The sequence below is a fragment of the Sus scrofa genome, chromosome 15, assembly GCF_054392235.1.
Source record: "Sus scrofa isolate SSC_HxYL_T2T_F1_AM1 chromosome 15, Sscrofa_HxYL_maternal_Yorkshire_Landrace_v2.0, whole genome shotgun sequence".
NCBI classification, from domain to species: domain Eukaryota; kingdom Metazoa; phylum Chordata; class Mammalia; order Artiodactyla; family Suidae; genus Sus; species Sus scrofa.
Genome location: NC_139397.1, coordinates 93257993 through 93278650, shown reverse-complemented (window position 1 = coordinate 93278650; position 20658 = coordinate 93257993). Strand labels below are relative to the sequence as shown.

Genomic DNA, 20658 nt, shown 5'->3' with positions numbered 1-20658 from the left:
CAGGTTCAATCCCTGGCCTCCCTCAGTAGGTTAAGGATCTGGCACTGCTGTGGCTGTGGTGTAGGCTGGTGGCTACAGCTCTGATTCAGCCTCTAGTCTGGAGACTTCCATATGCTGTGGGTGCGGCCCTAAAAGGACAGACCAAAAAAAAAAAAAAAAAGTTCACTAGCTTGTCCACCTTTTTCCGTGGCAGAGTTGGACCAAAGTCTAGCTTGTGGAGCCCCTCAGGCCATGCCCCTCAGGCCACACCCTCCCGACCACAGGGCCTTGGCACATCATTGTGCTGTGTTCACATGTCTGCCTCCACCCCCGACAGCACCTCTGGGAAGGTACCACACTTTTACTTATTTTCATAGTCCCACGTGGGGCCTGGGAGTGATCAATATGTACGCATTCAATTAGAGGTTTTCAAGCCATGAGATGACACATGCTATGGGTATTTCTGAATCGTTCTTTGACTAAAGGAAAACAGAAAATAAGACATAGTTGAAGTGAAGAGAATTTAAACATTTATAAAAACTGGCACGAAGAATTCTGAACAAAGCTCGGTCATATCACTCAAAGTGGTCTTACAATTTGCTTTTCTGGAAATTTTAAAGAATTGAACATGGTCAAACATAGATCTGTATGAGTCCACATGTCTGTATGTGTGTGTGCCTGCCTCTATCTATAATGTAATTTTACCTAAAGGTAGAGAATAACTACAGAATATTTTAAAATCTGCGGACTCAGGGGAGCCTGACACAGAATTATTATTAGAAAAGAATCCAAATCCTAAATGACATGTAATCGCTAGATTAATTTATCCAATCTAGAACACTACAATTTTCTCTCTTAAACATGAGACGTATTTTGCAAATAATTTGGTTTCCATTGCTCAAAACAAGGACAATGAAAATTCAAATACGTCAACCAAAAACGATACTCTGTATTTTATTCTCACAGCCAATGGCAATAACATGCTAGCAGCGAAGTTACTGGTGATGAACGTAATTGCCTGCAGCACAGGATAAAATATTTCTGAAGCCAGCAATGTACTCTCCCGTAACTTTGGAATCAGCAGTGTCGTGCATTAGTCCCAACATGACATTATGCTCCTGCCCTGCTGAGAGTGGAACTAATTCTCAGCAGCAGGCCGATACCGAGCAGCCTCACCTCAAGGCCAAGCCATTTGTTAAAGCGAGAGCAGGCAGCAGCTGCTGGCTAGAGGGATCGGGGGATATCATGTCTTTTATGATGATTATTTTTAACCATTAAACACTACCCAGGTTCTCTGTGATATCTTGCCCAAGTCAAATTCTGATTACAGAAAAACTGCGAGAACCTATTCAGAGCAGGGTGTTACGTGTAACTCAGGGGCAACCTCAGATAACTGTCAGCATGGCAGCAACAGTCAAAGGCTCTGTTCCATGAAAAGGTAGAGACCCCGGCATCGGACCATTGAAACAATCACCAAATAGAATTCATAACATTATACAAATAACTCTAAAATACAGTGCAAACCACCAGCCTGGTGGACCCCAATAGATGCCCTTCCATCAAGCAAACTCACAGCAAGCAGGTCCTGTGAACATTGCTGAAAACATTCAGAGGCAACAAACATGTGACAACAGAAACGGGATTTTCAGAGTGCTCCCTGCATTTTCTATTTACAAGGTAGATGAAGGATAACTACACATGCCCTTAAACGTTCAATTAGTATCACTGCAGAAACTAGAGAGAGAGGGCACCGGTCGGCTTTTATACGACTAGAAGGACAGATGGAGTAAAAAGCAGAAGGAAATTCAGCGAGGGCCTCTCGCCCCATAAAATGCATAACTCACAAACACAAAAACAAACATTTCTTCAGAGACCGAGAGAACCGAAGTTGTCCCTGGCACCTTCAACATGCAGAGGCTGTTTCTTTCCAGGAGGTGAGGCAAAGTCAGCCTTGGTTTGCAGAGCTAATCATTCTAATAGGCCAGTTAAGGGAAATGAGTATTTACGCACTGCACAAAACGTACCGTTTGGGGCCAGCAGCACTACTAAATCAAATCTCTATTTAGATGATAAGCAGCTTGTCCTTCAAAATCAAAACAAGCAGCTCAGGATCTCTTGCTTTCAGCATTTGGTTGGTTTGTGCTCCTGGGTAGAGCTTCGCACCCTCGGCCAGTTACATATGTGCTGTTTCCATGTGGTGACAGTGCTGGTTAAAGAATTCTCATCTAGGGCAGAGGGGAAGGGCTGCTGGGGTAAAGCTGTGAGCTCTGGCCAAGGTGTCCTGATCAGCTCTGGATGCCTACAGTCATGTTTAAAAGCAGGGTTTAAAAAACTGTGTGCCACAACAAACTGTTATTGAATTCAGTTCTAAAGCTGGAGCTGAAAAGTTTTACAGAGCTAATTTGTAATGGTTAAATAAGACGTCCTCATTTAATTGGTGGAAAATATTCTAATTTGTTTTCTCTAACCTTGAAAAAGAGCAACAATAGAGATAAATGTAATTATAGTCCCTAAAAATTCCTAAAATTGCTAACCTATTGACCCTAATAATTACTTATTATTCTATGGTCCTCTCCTTAATAAGAATTGTCGGAGTTCCCATCGTGGCGCAGTGGTTAACAAATCTGACTAGGAACCATGAGGTTGCGGGTTTGGTCCCTGGCCTTGCTCAGTGGCTTAAGGATCTGGCACTGCCGTGAGCTGTGGTGTAGGTTGCAGACGCGGCTCGGATCCCAAGTTGCTGTGGCTCTGGCATAGGCCTGTGGCTACAGCTCTGATTAGACCCCTAGCCTGGGAAACTCCATATGCTGCAGGAGTGGCCCAAGAAATGGCAAAAAGACAAAACAAAAACAAAAAGAATTGTCACAAACCATGTAAAGTCTTTCCTTACCATTTAAAACCTCATGTCTTTATAATAATTTCCAAAAATGATTCTTCATATAAATAACCTATGGCTTTTTAAAAGTTTGGGAAGCTTTAAGTAATCATCTTAAAAGGAAACCTACCTACCTACCAAATAGCTGTACAAGACCCCCAGGTTGGCTTGTTCTTAACTGATAGCATCAGCTCTTCTTTGCTTGGGAAAGCTTTTTTTTTTTTTTTTTTTTTTTTCCTAGGGCTGCTCCTGAGGCATGTGGAGGTTCCCAGCCTAGGGGTCTAATAGGAGCCGTAGCCGCTGGCCTACGACACAGCCACAGCCACAGCAACATGGGATCCGAGCTGTGTCTGCAACCTACACCACAGCTCACGGCAACGCTGGATCCTTAACCCACTGAGCGAGGCTATGGATCGAACCCGCAACCTCATGGTTCCTAGTTGGAACCATGGAGCCACGACGGGAACTCCTGCTTGGGAAACCTTTGCAGCTCTGAATGCACAGAGTGTTTTATATTGGGAAAGTACCTGCCATATTTAGCAAGAAGCTTGCTAATACATTATCAACATTACATCACTGCCTAAAAAACGAAGACATCAAGTCGTCCTTTTGGAAACAAGCTGTTTGTAAGTCAGAAAAAGGGATTATTTCGTAATGTCTTCCCGAAGTCTATCTTCTGGCTCTTTCCCACACTGGGGAAGAAAAGTATAAACTTCTAAAACTACAAAACTCTATAGCAGTGCCTCTCAAAAAATGGGGTACAATAATCAGCAAAATGTTATAGACAAGCTCATTCTTTTAAAGGACGGCTGTAACATTCAACTAGAGAGCTTTCTTTTAATCGTGATTTTTAGCTTCTGGGTTAAACATGGTCAGTCAGTTAAGGCACATATAGAAGACAGAGAAAAATCCTTAAATGGATTAAAGAGAAAAAAATCTCTTTATAAAACCAACAACCCCAAACAATCACACCCCTGCCAAAACGGTCTACCTGCTTTTGTATTATTTTATAGGTTCCAGGATCCGGTGTCATCTAAAGTTAAAGGATGTCTCTATCAATTACAGTAAGCAGTAGACACAATACTCCAGCAAGTTACCTGCCAGCCTACATGTTTCTATGAAAGTGCAATTTATGAAAAGAAAGTTCTTTTTATGAAAGGTAAGACTGGGTCTGGAAACAAAAATATAGCTGGCAAGGCAGCTAAAAACACCACTTACTGATGTCTGCATATTTGATTAAAAGTTAAACATGGTGATTAACAAAATCAAGAGTAGAAGCTGAGAAAAAAGAATATATTTATTCCACAAAGAATCTGTTTGGACACTGAGACAATACTCTAAGCGCTTCTGTTTCAGTCCACAGGCATATCATTGCTATTTAGAGAAACATAAAGGGAATATAATATTGCCCAGCATGTAGTTAAAGAAAGTAAAGGATAAAAGAAATCATCCTAACACAACTTGTCTCTTACAAAGGAAAAAATTCAATTAACATTAACACCACTTTAAGGCTCTTAGGCTTCTTTTTATCTTTCTAGAGCTTCAACTCTACTCATGAATCTCTTTCATCTCATTTGTTTTATTTTGACTGATGGGATTGGAGAGCTTTTCTAACAGCACGTGTTGAGGTTATATCCACTCTACTTGCTGATAGAAGAAAAAGTAGGCTTCTTTTTGTTATATAATTTGATACAGAATGACCTAAATACAAATAAGCATGTACTACAACTAATTATTGGGGAGACAGCCTGGCCAGCCCCCTAAATCTTAGTGGGTTAACAGCTCATTGTATCTGACTTTCTGCAAACTTCAACAACTTCTATTGTCGTGAAGTGAGCTACATGACGACAGCTGGTAGGCTCTCTGCTTAGAATGTTGTGCTTGTCACTCCACTGCAGGGAGGTCCAACCCAAAGGTCACCGGGTGCCTAAGAGAGACAGAGCTTCCTTTTGAAGCCTAGAACATTTGAGACCTCCTAGGGCTTGGCCATTCTGTGTGTGCTCTCCACACCACTGACAGTCCCCTGATGAGGAAGCTTCAGGCCCTTTTATCATCTTTATTTGGTTAATGATCTGTGTATTATTTGTTACAGCATGATTTGGGACATCCGTGTCCCAAATGGTATCAGGATAAGTTACGTTAGAGTCTAGAAGCTATTGTTTTATACTCTCCATGAACCTGATCAGCTAGAGGTTTTCAACACACAAAGATACATTTTTAACAGCAAAGTATCATTAGAAAGGTTCATTGATCAAAGGCATTTTAAGGAGGGTTAGCAGACATTTGGTCATGTCCAAAACATCCATTGGACCTTTGGTCCATGTCAGAAGGTCCTTGAAATTTGGTCATATCCAAAAAAGTCCATAAGCATTTTTGGTTCATGAGACCTGGTCTTGGACAGGAGCAGTTATCAAGGACCTTTTGGACAGGACCAAATGTCCTTCAAGGCTAAGGAGAGCCGTAAAATGCAAAAGGATGGTTACGTTAGCAAAGGTAGGACATTTTTCAGAGGGGAAAAGAAAGTTAGCAAAGGACACAAGGCTGGATAAGATTATGATTATAATAACAGTCCTGATCTTGACTGAGTTCTACTGTATGAATCGCTATGCTTTCTAGAGATCATTGCATCCAGTGTTCACAATGGCCTCCTAAGGCAGTCACGGCCAACATCCCCATTTTAGAGACGAGCCAAGGCTATTTAGAGAAGTCATGTGGCTTGCACCAGGCCCCACAGCTAGAAACTGAGGTCCTCTGTTGAACCAAGCCAAGGAGGATTCATGTGACCTTTGAAGTGATACTGCTAGGTCTTGAACCCGAATTTGTGGTGGCGCAGCAGTGGGCCCAGAATTCCTAACTGGCCTTTTACAACCACCCTTGTCAAAACAGGAGAAAGCCAGAATCAGACCCCTGTAAAAGAATACAGAAATAATCTGAAATTACCACAGACACAGGACCAAACACAGGGAAGAGCCAGGAAAGGGTCAAGACAGAGGTGTAACACTGCCGCATGGGTACAGCCACGGAGGAACACAATGACAAGGTGATACATCTGAGAGCCACCAAGCACCACCTCTGATTAATCCCATCATTAACCCTTCCATGGTGTCTAAATTTAGATTCCAGCAAATATTGTTAACATGATCATTATTTGCAGGCAAAGACAACACCGCTACATCACTACCATCCTTAGAAGGAGGGCTTCGCACTGGTTCTTAATACAAGGTTTGTCCTAAACCACCTACTCTCTTACCTGTTTGCATGAAACAATTAGAACAATGAATTATTTTCAACTTCCAAAGAGATATATTTCACAATTATAAAATCGACTGACCCTGAATTTCATATTTTGTATTCCTACTATGGAAAAACAGCTACTTTTCCATGTGCCACTAAGCTAGTGATTTGCTTCACTGCCGTGGAGGCACCATGGGGAAAAGAAAACACTTGGCAATTATACTGTTTGCCCCTAGAATAACCTTTCTTCGGACTAGTTAATGTCAAGGACATGTGATGACCATGTCAGAGCAATCAACATTTTCCCCTTCATATTTCAAAGTGACTCACCAAAGATGCCAGAATAAGATTAGAAAAATATTTATGGCTCTGCTGACTGTGGATATAGAGCTCTCTTTGCCAGTAAGGTTACCAGCAAATATTTTTTACTTTATGACAGTTTTTAGAAATTAGGCAGAAAGAGTGGCTACTCACGTTCTCCTTGTCAGGAAGCCCTAGAAGAGGAAAGAGAGAGAAAAAGAGTGTGAGTTGGAAGATCAACTTGTAAAATGGAAATGAAATCCTCTGCCGAATCAAACCCAGTAAAATTCTGGTGTTTTTGATTTGTCTTTCCACAAAAACTTGTATAAGGCTGCTTAGAAAAATAGCAGCACCTGCCAAGATGTGTAACATAAATAAATGATTGAATCAGGAGCAGGGTTTGTGCCAGACAACAAAACCTCATGCTTCTTCTGCTTTTCCACCATATGCTTTACTCTCCTAGAGGTAAAAATCCATTCCCTGCTTATTTTACACCATGTGAGCAACTATTTCCTCTGTCTTAGGCACCAGAACAGTCAGAATTTTGGACAAACACATCAACTCTTAATTGCAAAGACTGTATTTTTGCAATGCCTACCACCTCACACTGCTCCAGGGGTTTGAACCCAGGGGTAAGTCACACATAAAACCAGAACACAACTTTCATTTGGGGCAAAGTAAACTCTGCTGCTTCCAAGTCAGGTCTGAGCATGGCAATGGCTGTTTCCAGGGGGATCTCAATTTTCTTAGCAGATAAGTTAATCCTTCCTCCATTTACTCATTTACAAACATTTCATGAGCATTTAGTATAGGCAGACATTGGGCCTCTGCACTTCCTTTGGGTCTATTACTCAGACTGACATGGGAAGGGTGGCTGTCCTAGAAGGTCTATAGACCCAGCAGAACTCCATGCCCCCAGGACAATGGGCACAAGAGGCCTTATACTGAGGAGACAGAAGCCTGAGTGGTTTTTCTGTGTGGGCTGTGCCTAGCTTAGATCTACTGAGGCAGTGTGAGGGGGTTTGCAAGACAAAGGCACAATGCATCTCAATCAGATTCTGAGTAAGTAGGACTTTCTATGTTTAATAAGGGGCCATAGGAGTTCCTGCTGTGGCTCAGTGGGTTATGAACCTGACTTATAACCATAAGGATGTGGGTTTGATCCCTGGCCTTGCTCAGTGGGTTAATGATCTGGCGTTGCCATGAACTTGTGGTGTAGGTTGCAGATGCAGCTCAGATCAGGAGTTGCTGTGGCTGTGGTGTAGGCCAGCAGTTGCAGTTCCAATTCGACCCCTAGCCTGGGAACTTCTACATGCCACAGGTGCAGCAGTTAAAAAAAAAAAAAAAAGCGCCATAGAGAACTTAAAATATTGGTGTTAAAAGCACTGAGTGCCCTCCTTATAGGAAGTAGTACTATATGCAGTAAGGATAAAAAGAAATAGACTATTTGGAAACACACCCTAATTAAACTTTGACTGCTAAACTGGGGTAGCATCCAGATATAAAAGCCCAGGCAGGAAACAGGGAAACAGAGAGGCTTGTCTTCTAAGCAGAGAATATTAATGGATATGCTTGCCATCACTTCCCAGATCTATCAGAAAGAGTAAGAGTGGCCTGAAATCTGTCTTGAATCCATCCATCCATTTATCTATCTGTTCAAATGTCTGTCCATCTGTCCATCCATCCATCTGAAAGGACTAGGAGGAGATACAGGGTTGTAAGAGAAGCTTACATTCTAGGTTTAATAAGATAAACACATGGTTGCACAAATCATCGCATTAGAGTGGCTAGAAATTAGGTTATTTGTAGAGACATAATGCTGAAAATGTCATCTGGGGCCACCTAGGACCTTGAAAACTGCAGTCTTAGAATTTCACCTTCCATAACAGACAACGGACCATCATTAAAGGCTTTGGGCAACAGAGTGATATGATCAAAAAAAAGAAGCGATGGGACTTTTCAAAATTAAAAGACATTTAATACATAAAACCAGGCAATGGCATGGCCCTTGACCAAAGTCCAGATTGAGCAATCATCTATAGCCATTCAGCTGGGGATACTTGAATATGGACTGGGTTAGTGGCTGTTATTAAAGAAAATCATACCAGTAGTTAGGCATGGTAATGGTGTGGTTTTTGCACAGAAAAGTCCGTATTTCCAAAAATGCCTGTTGAAGCATTTGGGGTGAGGTGTGTTAGATGATTAGAAGGAAGGAGGACAAAATAATAATGTGACCATACCTATCAAGTTATTAATAACTAATCATACTGAAGTATTAAAAGCTTAATATTGGAGTTCCCCTTGTGGCTTAGCAGGTTACGAACCCAACTAGTATCCACGAGGATGTGGGTTTGATCCCTGGCCTCACTCAGTAGGTTAAGGATCCGGCATTGCCGTGAGCTGTGGTGTAGGTCACAGACAAGGCTCAGATCTGGCGTGGCTGTGGCTGTGGTGTGGGCCGGCAGCTACAGCTCTGATTTGACCCCTGGCCTGGGAACCTCTATATGCTGTGGGTGCGGCCCTAAAAAGACATACATACATGCTTAATATTAATTACATCAAAGTGATGAAAGTATGGGCATTAACTGTATCATTCTGAATGCTTACAATCTTTCACAATAAAAAGTAAATGAAACAATATTCATGTAAGTCAGGTGCAGGGTAAACCGAGGGTGAGGTCATGAAGGATCCAAGCCAGTTGAACTATTTCTGCTCTCAGGTCAAGAGTGATGAGGCCCTTAGCTGGAGGGCTGCAGAGTAGAGAGAAAGGCAAGAACATGAAGGCTACACAGGAAGGAGTGAGGGAGGGACAACAAGTGCAAACCTCAGTGGGCAGAGGGGAAGGAAGGAGGACTCCACCGGGGTGGAGGTTTAGCGCCTGGTGGGAGGATGGCGGGATTATGAATGGAAATATGCTTCAGGAGGAAGGATGGTTTTGTCGGAAGCACAATGTATGCCATTACTGAAATTTTGAGTTCGTGAAACCAAAAGGATATCCGAGTGGAAAAACAACCAGCAGGCATTTGGAAAGTTAGGCTGCCCTCTGTAAGCCTCAAACAGAGGTACTGGTCCAGGAAGCGTTTGTGTCAATTGCAAGAAAGGATGCAACGGTCAAAGAGACAGTTAACAGAGAGAAAAAGAAAAACAGCTAAGGCTAGACTTTTGGATGATACTTACACTTCCAGCTGAGGGGAAGAAGCATCCATGAAAGAGACAAGAATCTGAGTGGCCAGAGATATGAGGAAATCAAGATATTGCAGTGGAGTCTGGGACCCAACAGAGAATGGAGTCTGAATATGGCAAGACTTATCCGATCATAGAGAATGGGGAACGGTAATGACCCAGTCTGGCTGGTTGGTCACTGGAGATTTTAGATGGTTTGAGTCAAGAGGTATAGGGCGGAAGCCACACTATGAGGGGATAAAGAGTGCCTGGTGATGAGGAAATAATAGCTGACATCATTTGGGTGCTTATTATATGCCTGGCACCTTTCTCAACATTTGACACATTTAATCCTCACGACAATCCTATGAGGAAACTGAGGCACAGAGACACTAAGTGCTTTGCCTGAAGTCACACAGCACAGCTGGGATTTCCAACTCAGGATACTGGCCAACCCTAGACGAATCAGGAGAGAAAAATCAAGAACAGGGGAGAAAAGGAAAGGAAAGGAGAGACCTGCCCTCCAACACCCACCCCTACAAGGACAGAAGGAGAGAAACAGAGGAAGACAGGGAGTAAAGAAACTTTGAAACAGAGCAGAAGGAAGCTCCCCCCTTTCTTGGCTGCATGCAAAATTTCCCTGACCAGGGACTGAACCCATGCCATAGCAATTGACTTGAGCCAGAGCACTTACAAAGCCAGATTCTTCACCCACTGGGCTCCCAGGGAACTCCTGAAGTTCCCATAGGATTCTGGTCAAGTAGGAGGAGGGTCACCTGCAGAGAGTGACAAGTCTGAGCATGAGCATGACAGCGGGAATTCAAGGAGGTAGGAAGCGGACAGGAAGGGTGACACTGGCTCTGAAGATGACATGGAAGCACTACTTGATGAGCCATCCCTGTGTCGTTGCTGAAGTGCTACAGCTTGAGAAACCCCGGTGCCTGCTGCCTTGTTACACCTATGGACAAGAGCCAAATAAGGGGAGCCAGAGCTACAGTGAGCAACACCCAGGGACAGAAATGAGTGCTGAAAAGATGCTTGATGCTTCTGACACGCGGACTCAGGAGACGGGCTTTCTTTGAGTCTAGTGGACACCCACTAGAAAAGAGTTTCGCAAAGAAAAACTTCCTTTCTTTCCTGATCAGCCAGAGACGGGTCTCTAAAAAGCAAAGAGTTTGAAGAGGCTATGATTTAAGAAAACTAAAGAACGACTCCAGCTGCTTCTCTCCATGACTGACAGCGTCCAAATAAGCAAGAGGTGCAGCTCTCAGGTATCTGCGTGTGACTGAGACACACACAGTTCGTGAATCCCATTTTTAAACGAGCCCAGAAACAATACTTTACAAAGAAGGTATTTTGACAAAAGCGTGCTGAAGTTCTGCCTAGCACCAGAGCATACTCCCTCTAAGACCACAAAATAATACTATCTGAACAATTTAAAAAAAAAAATAACTCAAGTGTGGGCTGGCAGGTCTGTTTATCCACAAAAGAGTCTGGAGACTTCATCTGTCAGGCTGGTGTAGGGAGATATTTTTTGGTCACAGGAAAACACATTCCACACGACAAATTTTTCAATACAAAATGTTCCCAGTTTCCACTTACTGTCATTGTTAGAGCCTGTTTCCATAACGCCATAAGGAGGAGCCAGAAGTCCTGCCATGTACTGTCGATATTTCTGAAAGACAAGATTGTAAACTCAGTGCACAGATATTTACTGACTCGGAGCATTCATGGATTTACATGTTAAAAAGCAGAAACGCAGGGTGTCAGGAAGCATCTGAATCTTGTATTTATAGAGCCATGAAGCGTGCTGTCTGGGCTCTGGGACCCAAAATAAAAATGCTGTGTTCTTAAGAGGTCTTCTTGGAAGAGGCTGAAAGTGCTCTTGCCTGGGGAGGGGGTTCCATCGCAGCCCGTTCCTTTGGGTATTTGTGACTAATTAACCAAACGGCGTGGGAGCTTACCCTCCCCTTCACCTCCTGCCCAGCTTCTCCATCTCTCAAACACATGCTCAGGTTTTTGTTGAGGGAAAAGACATTTGGTTTTTAGAGGTGCAGGTACAAAGAAACGTGCCACCTTCTTAATAGATAAATGGCACTGAATCGGCTGCCTTTCAAAGCAGAAAGAAATGCAGCTCTAGAAAATGTCTGTTTTGAAAGAAGCTGATTCACTGCCACTTGCCAACTTCCTTTTACACTGTTCACCTGCCCGTTATGTGACCTTCAAAGAACGTTCGGTACCCTGTCAAACAGAGTAGTTCGGCTTCATGTGGAACCATTGGGACTGCCCTGAACTGTCTCCCCCTACTTTCGGTCCAGCCATGCTTTAACCACCTGGGGCTCCGGGATCTATATGCACCTCGGGAGTTTGTGCTGTTTTGAAGGGGCAGGCTTGGGGGGCATAAAGCAGCTAGAGCACCCGACGAGAGCAGATTGCCATTTATGAAGAAGGGAAAATGAATGTGAGACAGCGCCTCTTCTCAGGTAATAAATACGGCCTCCTCCCCTTTTGGAATGAAAGCTGGGCAATTTTATTTATTGCATGGTGTCATGTATATTTATGGTTTATTATTACGATGACACGTAAAAGGTAAACAGCATCAAAAGAATCAACACTCTATAAGGTGCTTGTGGGTTACACAACGTCAGCAGAAAAGACTTCATCTGTAGCAATGGGCAGCTGGCAGCACGCAGTATTTGAGCAGCCATCTGGCCCATTTGGTAGATTTGAATGGTGTTTGTAATGTAACATTGATGAGTTCTCAAAAGAGCCTTCTTCTAGTCAAGATGTGACTAGCTTTTTTTTTTTTTTCTTTTTCAAATCCTTTTTCCTTCTCGTTCTGAAGCAACTATACTAACACCTGCATGCAAACATTTAAAATCATGATTTTTCTCTGCCTCTGAGTTAACTAATTACTCAAACATACCCATGGGACCAACCCATCACCCTGAATTCCTCACATTTCCTTTGCTAATGTCCCAATTCTGATTCTCCTCTTTCTTATGGGACCATCTACTCTTCTTCCCCAAGAGAAAAAAAAGCACTGACCCAGCAGATTTGGGGGCAGAGTATTATGCTGGACTCTGAACAAAACAGGCTCAGAGTGAGCAGATGGCGGTAGGTCATGTTCTAAGAAGGTTCTGTGACTCTCCCTCCCCACAGCCTTTTGAATTATTCCTCTTACTGTTGGCAACTCCGTAGCAGGCTCCTAAAAGAAATAATTCATGTTAAATTAAAGGAGCAATTTTGCTTTGCTGAGAAATGTTGTTTTGGAGCCAGCGGACGTGCTTTGTCTCTAGCATCTCAATGTCAACTCGCATGAACTCCATGGAAACTCCTTCCTGATCTCTAAATGAATGGGACTCCGCCTTCCTTCCACTCCTGAGCCCTTGGTATGTGGTGCACTCATGCTGCACTTTATCAGGGCTGCTGCTCCTAGGAATAGAAAACAGAGCAGCCCCTCAGGAGCACAGGGCCGATTTCAGCATGTATGTGTACTGAGCACCTACTATGTGCAAGCTGTCCTAGACACCAGGCTCACTGCAGAGAACAAGCAGACGAGGCCCCTTGTACTTGTGAAGCAGCTATCTCTGGCAATATGCGGTACCCTGTCTTACATATAATAGGAAATTAATACCTCTCTGTTTAATTTTGGAATGTGGATGGGAAATTTCAAACATATATAAAGATGGAAAGAACAGCGCACTTCATACTTAACATCCAGCCTCGCTGACTGTTAACTCATGGCTACTGGTATTTCATCTATACTTCTATCCACTTGCGCCTTCCAGACAAATGGTGTTGGGAAAACTGGACAGTCACATGCAAAAGGATGAAACTGGACCAATATCTTCTACCATATTTGATTTTGGTCTTTGGAATGATTTTTTGGATTTGACACCAAAAACAAAGGCAACCAAAGCAAAAAATCAGTAAGTGGGATTACATCAAGCTGAAAAGCATTTGCACACCAAAGGACACCATCAACAAAACGAAAAGGCAACCTACTGAATGGGAGAAAATGTTTGCAATTCACATATCTGATAAGGGGTTAACATTCAAAATACATAAATATTTAAAAACCCAAACTCATAGATACAGAGAACAGAATGGTGGTTGCCAGAGATGGGGGTGGGGAGTGGGTGAAATGGGTTTTAAAAACCTCTATCTGCAGAACCCTGGGCCCCCGGGAGGACCCTCAGGCAAGGGTATCATACAAGCAAAGCCTCAGCCCCCCTGGCAACTAGAGTGTCTTCACTTTTAGCTGTAATATAAATTATAGTTCCAAGAGCAATTTCATTTGAAAGATGACTTTTGCTTCTAAATAACAAAAGTTTACAAACCACAAGATTAATTACTTTCTAAACTTCCAACCAGACAGATGTCACTCAAAGATCTGCACGAAGAATCAACAAAGATCAATGTAGGATTTGGAAGTGTCAGGGATTCTGTTCTCTATTAGAAACACTTCTGTGGTTGTCAATTGGCTAAATGATCAGTTGCTTCGTACTTGAGAGGGTTACCCAGAATATTGGGGGAGGAATTCCTATCGTGGCTCAGTGGTAACGAACCCGACTAGCATCCACGAGGACATGAGTTTGAGCCCTGGCCTCACTCAGTGGGTTAACGATCCGGTGTGGTTCAGATCTGGGAATTGCCATGGCTGTGGCGTAGGCCAGCAGCTGTAGCTCCAATTTGACCCCTAGCCTTGGTACTTCTGTATGCCGTGGGTGGGGCCCTAAAAAGACAAAAAAACAAAACAAAATACCAACCCCCCCAAAAAAAACCCCCCAAAAAAACCCCAAACCGGTGGAACTAAGAATTTAACTGACATGCATTGGGGCACAATGCTGACCTTCTCAAAGTGAGATGTGCAGAAACCCCCTTCTCCCCTCTCCCGCCCTCCAGCAGCCCCGTGTGGCACACAGCAGGGTAGGAGGGGATGTGACAGGGGTTAACAGGTGCTCTTCCTAGAGCTTAAATTTGATTCCATGTCAAGTAGTTTAAAGGATTACTTTTATACTTTTATATTATGGAGCAGAAAACTAAATTTGCATAAATTTTAAAGATTAAAGCATGCGACTTCAAAGAAATTTGGAGCTTGCTGCTGGCTACTTCTAGCTACAAAGGGTCCAGACCCCAGGCTTTATGTATTGATTTCCTCTGTGTTCAGAGAACTTCAGTGGGAAAACTCAAGTGCCTCTGATGTAATGGAAAATGCAGATGTTGGAATTACACAAAAACGGGGTCTTAATTCTGATTCCACCGCCTGCCACCTGGGTGACACTGAATAAGTTATTTACCTCGGTTTCCTGGGTGAGGAATTTGGGATAACACTGCCCATCTTTAAGGGCCACTGGGAGGATAAGAAATGAAATCTAAAAAAAATGGAGTTCCCGTCGTGGCGCAGTGGAAACAAACCCGACTAGGAACCGTGAGGTTGCGGGTTCGATTCCTGGCCTCGCTCAGTGGGTTAAGGATTTGGCATTGCCATGAGCTGTGGTGTAGGTCGAAGATGCGGCTCGGATCTGGCATTGCTGTGGCTGTGGTATAGGTCAGCAGCTATAACTCCAATTGGACCCCTATCCTGGGAACCTCCATATGCCATGGGTATGGCCCTAAAAAGCAATAAATAAATAAATAAGAAAAAGAAATAAAAAAGTTTCCAGCACATTAGGCACTTAAATGATGGCTGATAATCCCCATTCTCATCATCAACCAAGAAGTGATCAAGCGAATCCCAAAATATTTGATGATATTTCCCAATCAGAGAGTCTCCAGACTCTGGGAAGAACATTCTCTGCATGACAACTTCACATCACTGAGGCTGCTGATACACACACAATATAAAGACCCACAACACAGCCGCTGCCCTTTCTGCTATGGTGAAATAAGAAAGTAAGTAATACATTTCTTAAGTAATTTTATAATAGACTGCCTATTTTCATATCCACTTGGTAAAAGAGTCCAAGGAGAAGAGAACAGCCCAAGAGAGTAAGCCCAGAAATAATTTAACAAAAATAAGCAAAGCCTCTCGGCTATCAGAGCTTTGTGTTGTTGTTGCTAAGAAATGCTCAAAAAAATTAATAATCTCTAAATTATAATTGGCTAGTGTTCAAAGCAAAGTCAGTGCTAAATCGAGGGGGAAATGTGCCACCGGCCTTCCTAATGTTTTCTGAGACAAAAGATGACAGACTCAGGAAAGTTAAAGCCTGATCCATTGCTCTCTCACCTCCACGCCCCAGCAAGGCCACTGAGGAAGGTGGCTGGAAGGCTGGCAGAGCAGCCACCAGGCCAAGGGATGTTGGGGGTAAATCTAGCTTGCTCACAGCCTTGAGCTTGCTTCCACCCAGAGCAGGGGGTACCTTCCTCTAATTTGGACAAAGGCCCCAAATGGCCCAGCTGTAGCCCGGGAGCCAGCTATAAAAGATGAATGGTGTCTGGTGGAGGAGGAGGCATAACAGATTTGTCACATTCTGGAAGGCCAATCTCAATTTGCAAAGCAGGATTCTCAGAGAATAAAGGAAGGCTGGCAGGTTGAACCCTAGCTAGGCCATCTGTGACACAAGAAGAGGTCCCAGCAGGGCACGACTCCCCACCCTAGAGGTCAAGGTCTTCCTGATACACTGAGGCCTTTCCTGGGTGTTCTCCGAGCTGTTGCCTGCAGTCAAGGCCCCTCCAGGCTGCCCGCCTGCACTGTCACTATATCCCACAGCAGCCGGAGAACTGAGCTTTGGGTACAACCCTTCCCAGCAACTGACTCCTACCTTTCCCCCCAACCCTACCCACTTAGGAGATCATCAGGCTGAGGGAAAGCAGGACATCCTTAGACTGAGGTGGCAGCACCAGAAAAGCATGAAAAGCAAGAAGCCATGAGGATGACTGACAGGCCTGGCTATGAACACCTGGAGGTAGGGGTAGGGAACAACACATGTGCTCAGAACAGGGACCTACCAACGACCACTCATGGTGGGCAGTGTCTAGGGTTGGGGAAGAATAGAAGGGACTGTTCCAGGGGTGTGGGGATACTTCTTGTCATGGTGTCCCATTCATTACCTCTGTACTGGGTTCTCCTCAAGTACTTAGTGAGTTCATAGTGTAATGATAAACAGGTCGCCAGTATTTTCTCTGAAAGCATGATCATGGCGTAGAATAACTTAGAATAGGGATATAAAGTTTAGCTGCCCCCTTTTTCTATCCTTGGCAAGAGTTCTTTCACAACCTCTCTGTGATGTATAATGCACGGTGGGCCAAAGGACATGGCACATTGCTCAAAAATCCCGGAGAGCTAGAGAATTCTTCAATACGTGAAGAGAAGGGAAAAAATAAAGCAGTCATGCATGGAAACCTTCAAGCAGAATTTTTCTGTTTACTCTTTTGGAGTCATAGGTACTGCTGCTCCCACAGCAGATTGCTGGCTGGACCAAGTTTCCCTCTTATGCCAACCTACTGTTGCCTTGTTTCTTGATTTCTATAGCCTTGACCTCGCAGGGCACAAAGAACTTCCACTGCCTCAGTGATGTTTAATTCATCTTTCAGCTCTACGGTAGATCGGTCTAAATGGAGGCCAAATTCTGTTTGCCAACTCCTGGCCATTTTTAATTCAAGAGCAATCAGAAAGACCTGTGGGTTTTTTTTGTTGTTGTTGGTTTGTTTGTTTGTTCTTGCTTTTTAAGGCTGCACCTGTGGCATATGGAAGTTCCCACGCTAGGGGTCAAATTGGAGCTGGCTATGCCACAGCCACGGCAACTTGGGATCCGAGCTGTGTTTGCGACCTGCACCACAGCTCACAGCAATGCCAAATCCTTAACCCACTGAGCGAGGCCAGGGATTGAACCCGAGTCCTCATGGATTCTAGTTGGGTTCATAGCCTGCTGAGCCACAACAAGAGCTCCAAGAGCTTCAGTTTGGAGGGTGATTATCACAACTATAGCTCTAAGGGAGGAAGCTTTCCAGACCTGAATCACTTAAGAGCCCTGAAGGAAAGCCCGAGTGAGATGATGCTGCAAGCATGCAAATAATGTCTTCCTCTAAAACCTATCTGGAATGCTCTCTCCTTCCAATATGTGTAGGGACCCTTGGGTGCTCTCAGGGAGAGCAGAAGTGAGAGGAACATGGTTTAGGCAGCTCTCACTCAGTTGCAGAGATGAGTCAGATGAGCCCTGAAGGGAAGGGAGGGGAAATGCATTCACTTAGTCAAGGTGACCAGAGAGGCACAGTGGGTCCTCATGGGCCCTCTAGAGAGGGCCACTCCCACGTGACCATGGTTATTTCAGTGCAGTGGTGCCAGGGGCTAAAAGGAAAAAGGCACCCTGAAAGCATGGCCAGATGGGGGAGCGTGGGGCAGATTCAAACACGGAGCCAGTGCAAGGAGGCTGAGAGGAAGACGGGGCAGGGAGAGCAAGCCTAACAAGTGTGTGCAGACTCTCGCTGGCAGGAGAGTCAGGGCCAGGGAGAGGCAGAGGCAGTGGGGACAGTGCAGGGCAGGGCCAGGTGAGCAAGGCCATGGAGGCCAGGATGGGGATTTGGAATTTACCCCAGTATAGTGGGAAGCAGTTTAAACAGGGCAGTGACAAGGACAGAGGTGTGTTTTTCAAACATCGTTCTGGCTGCTCCGTGGAGAATGGTTTGGATGGGAAAACAAGGCAGGGATTAAGCCCTTCAGAGGAGAGCAGGCCTGAGGTGGTCCCTCAAAGGGCCCTGCACTTGGGGGAAAGGGGGGAGAGAGGGATGTGGAGTCAAGGGTGGTGAGGACACTTTTTTCCTAGAGGCCAATCTCCAACTACTTAGACTGAACAGGGATAAAGACTCAGACTTCTTGCGAAGCACACTCAATACACGTGTACTTTTAACACGACTAACAGGCTTGGCGACTTCAGGGGCTTACTGGAATGACTATAATTTAGTGCACACTCTGCATCTCTGAGTACCTAAATTAGCCATGAGCTTCTCTTAGAAAAACTCAGACTGAGGGGAAGACACACAGACACACAGACACACACACACACAGTAGGTAATGCTACTTAATTAAGAGTCATAAAATAATTTGCTCTGGAGCAAATTACACAGTAAATTCTCATACCTTCTGTTTTTGCTGAGCCTGAAGCTACTACAGTTCATCTAAAGTATAAATGAGACTATGAACATTGTCTCTAAATAACCACTGCCTGCTTGTTTATGGAAAAACTGTTGATCGAGGAGTTCCCGTCGTGGCTCAGTGGTTAACGAATCCAACTAGGAACGATGAGGTTGCGGTTTCAATCCCTGGCCTTACTCAGTGGGTTAAGGATCTGGCGTTGCCGTGAGCTGTGGTGTAGTTTGCTGACGAGGCTCGGATCCCGCGTTGCTGTGGCTCTGGAGTAGGCCGGTAGCTACAGCTCTGATTCAATCCCTAGCCTGGGAACCTCCATATGCCATGGGAGCGGCCCTAGAAAAGGCAAAAAGACAAAAACAAAACAAAACAAGCTGTTGATTGATATTTTACTTAACCATATTAGACTTTAAAGTGATGGCTAATAGGTACAGTTATTCTGAATTAAAATGGTCAAGCCCAGCACTCATAAAACTAAGAGAAATGCCATAATATACATCATGGGAACAGGCAAATTCCAAAAATATGCTTCAATATCGATAATGAAGAATTAGGATACACCAATCATTTAAAAACCTAAAATAAAGCACCACTGCACAGAAGGTAATGAACCATGACTGCCATCCTATTAGCACAAACTACAACCTTTTTGCTGTTGTTTGTTTGTTTTTTGTCTTTCTAGGGCCACATCTATGGTCTATGGAAGTTCCTAGGCTAGCCACAGCAATATCAGGTCTGAGCCATGTCTGCAACCTACACCACAGCTCACAGCAAGACTGGGTCCTTAACCCCCTGAGCAAGGCCAAGGATCAAACCTGCGTCCTCATGGATACTAGTCAGGTTTGTTTCCGCTGAGCCACGATGGGAACTCCTGATGTTTTGTTTTTGCTTTCCTACTTTGTACTTTATGAAGGGCAGCAGGCAGAGGAGAGGGATGGTGAACAAGAATTCAGGAAGCTCTATGGGCTGGATATGTCCCCCCAGATTCATATATTGAAATCTCTTTTTAAAAAACTTTTTTTTGTTGTTGTCTTTTTGCTATTTCTTTGGGCCACTCCCACGGCATATGGAGGTTCCCAGGCTAGGGGTCGAATCGGAGGTGTAGCTGCCAAGCCTATGCTAGAGCCACAGCAACGCGGGATCCAAGCCGCGTCTGCAACCTACACCACAGCTCACGGCAATGCCGGATGGTTAACCCACTGAGCAAGGGCAGGGACTGAACCCGCAACCTCATGGTTCCTAGTCGGATTCGTTAACCACTGCGCCACGATGGGAACTCCTAAAAAACTTTTTTATTTTTGCTTTTTAGGGCCATGCCTGCAGCATGTGGAGGTTCCCAGGCTAGGGGTTGAACCAGAGTTGCCAACCCACACCACAGCCACAGCAATGCAAGATCCAAACCGTGTCTGTGACCTACACTGCAGTTCACAGCAACACTGGAGCCTTAGCTCACTGAGCAAGGCCAGGGATCCAACCTGCATCCTCATGGATACTAGTCGGGTTCGTACTGCCAAGTCCATATTCACACATGGAGATGACATAAGGGCCATGACTTTTACCTGTTTTGAACACAGACATAACTCAATAGCCTGGAGTAAGCTACTTCTTAGCTTCAAATGTTTTTGACTTTTCTGTCTTTTTTTTTTTTTTTTTTTTTTTTGGTCTTTTTAGGCCCGCACCCACAGCATATGGAGGTTCCAGGCTAGGGGTCTAATCAGAGCTACAGCTGCCGGCCTACACACCACAGTCACAGCCATGCAGGATCTGAGCTGTGACTTTGACCTACACCACAGCTCACAGCAACGCTGGATCCTTATCCCACTGAGCGAGGCCAGGGATCAAACTTGCATCCTCACGGTTACTAGTCAGATTTGTTTCTGCTAAGCTGCAAGGGAAACTCCCAGCCCCCAGTTTACATGAGTCACTCATTATTATTCTCTTCCCCAATGTTGTATCTGTGCCATCAGCATGCTGGGTACTATATGGCTAGGTAGACTCCCCGAGTATGCGCTGGTTC

At 44.3% G+C, this 20658-nt stretch overlaps 1 protein-coding gene across 10 annotated transcripts in view; it reads right to left on the bottom strand.

Moving 5' to 3' along the window:
- Positions 1 to 20658, bottom strand: part of RAPGEF4 (Rap guanine nucleotide exchange factor 4) — a 320273-nt gene that overhangs the window by 144817 nt on the left and 154798 nt on the right. For all 10 annotated transcript variants that reach the window (XM_084999522.1, XM_021075197.2, XM_084999527.1 and 7 more), the window contains 2 exons: positions 11153 to 11225; positions 6563 to 6582 (listed from right to left, as the gene is read on the bottom strand). In XM_084999522.1, coding sequence (XP_084855648.1) covers positions 6563 to 6582; positions 11153 to 11225 — 93 coding nt within the window. The remainder of the gene's footprint in view (positions 1 to 6562; positions 6583 to 11152; positions 11226 to 20658) is intronic.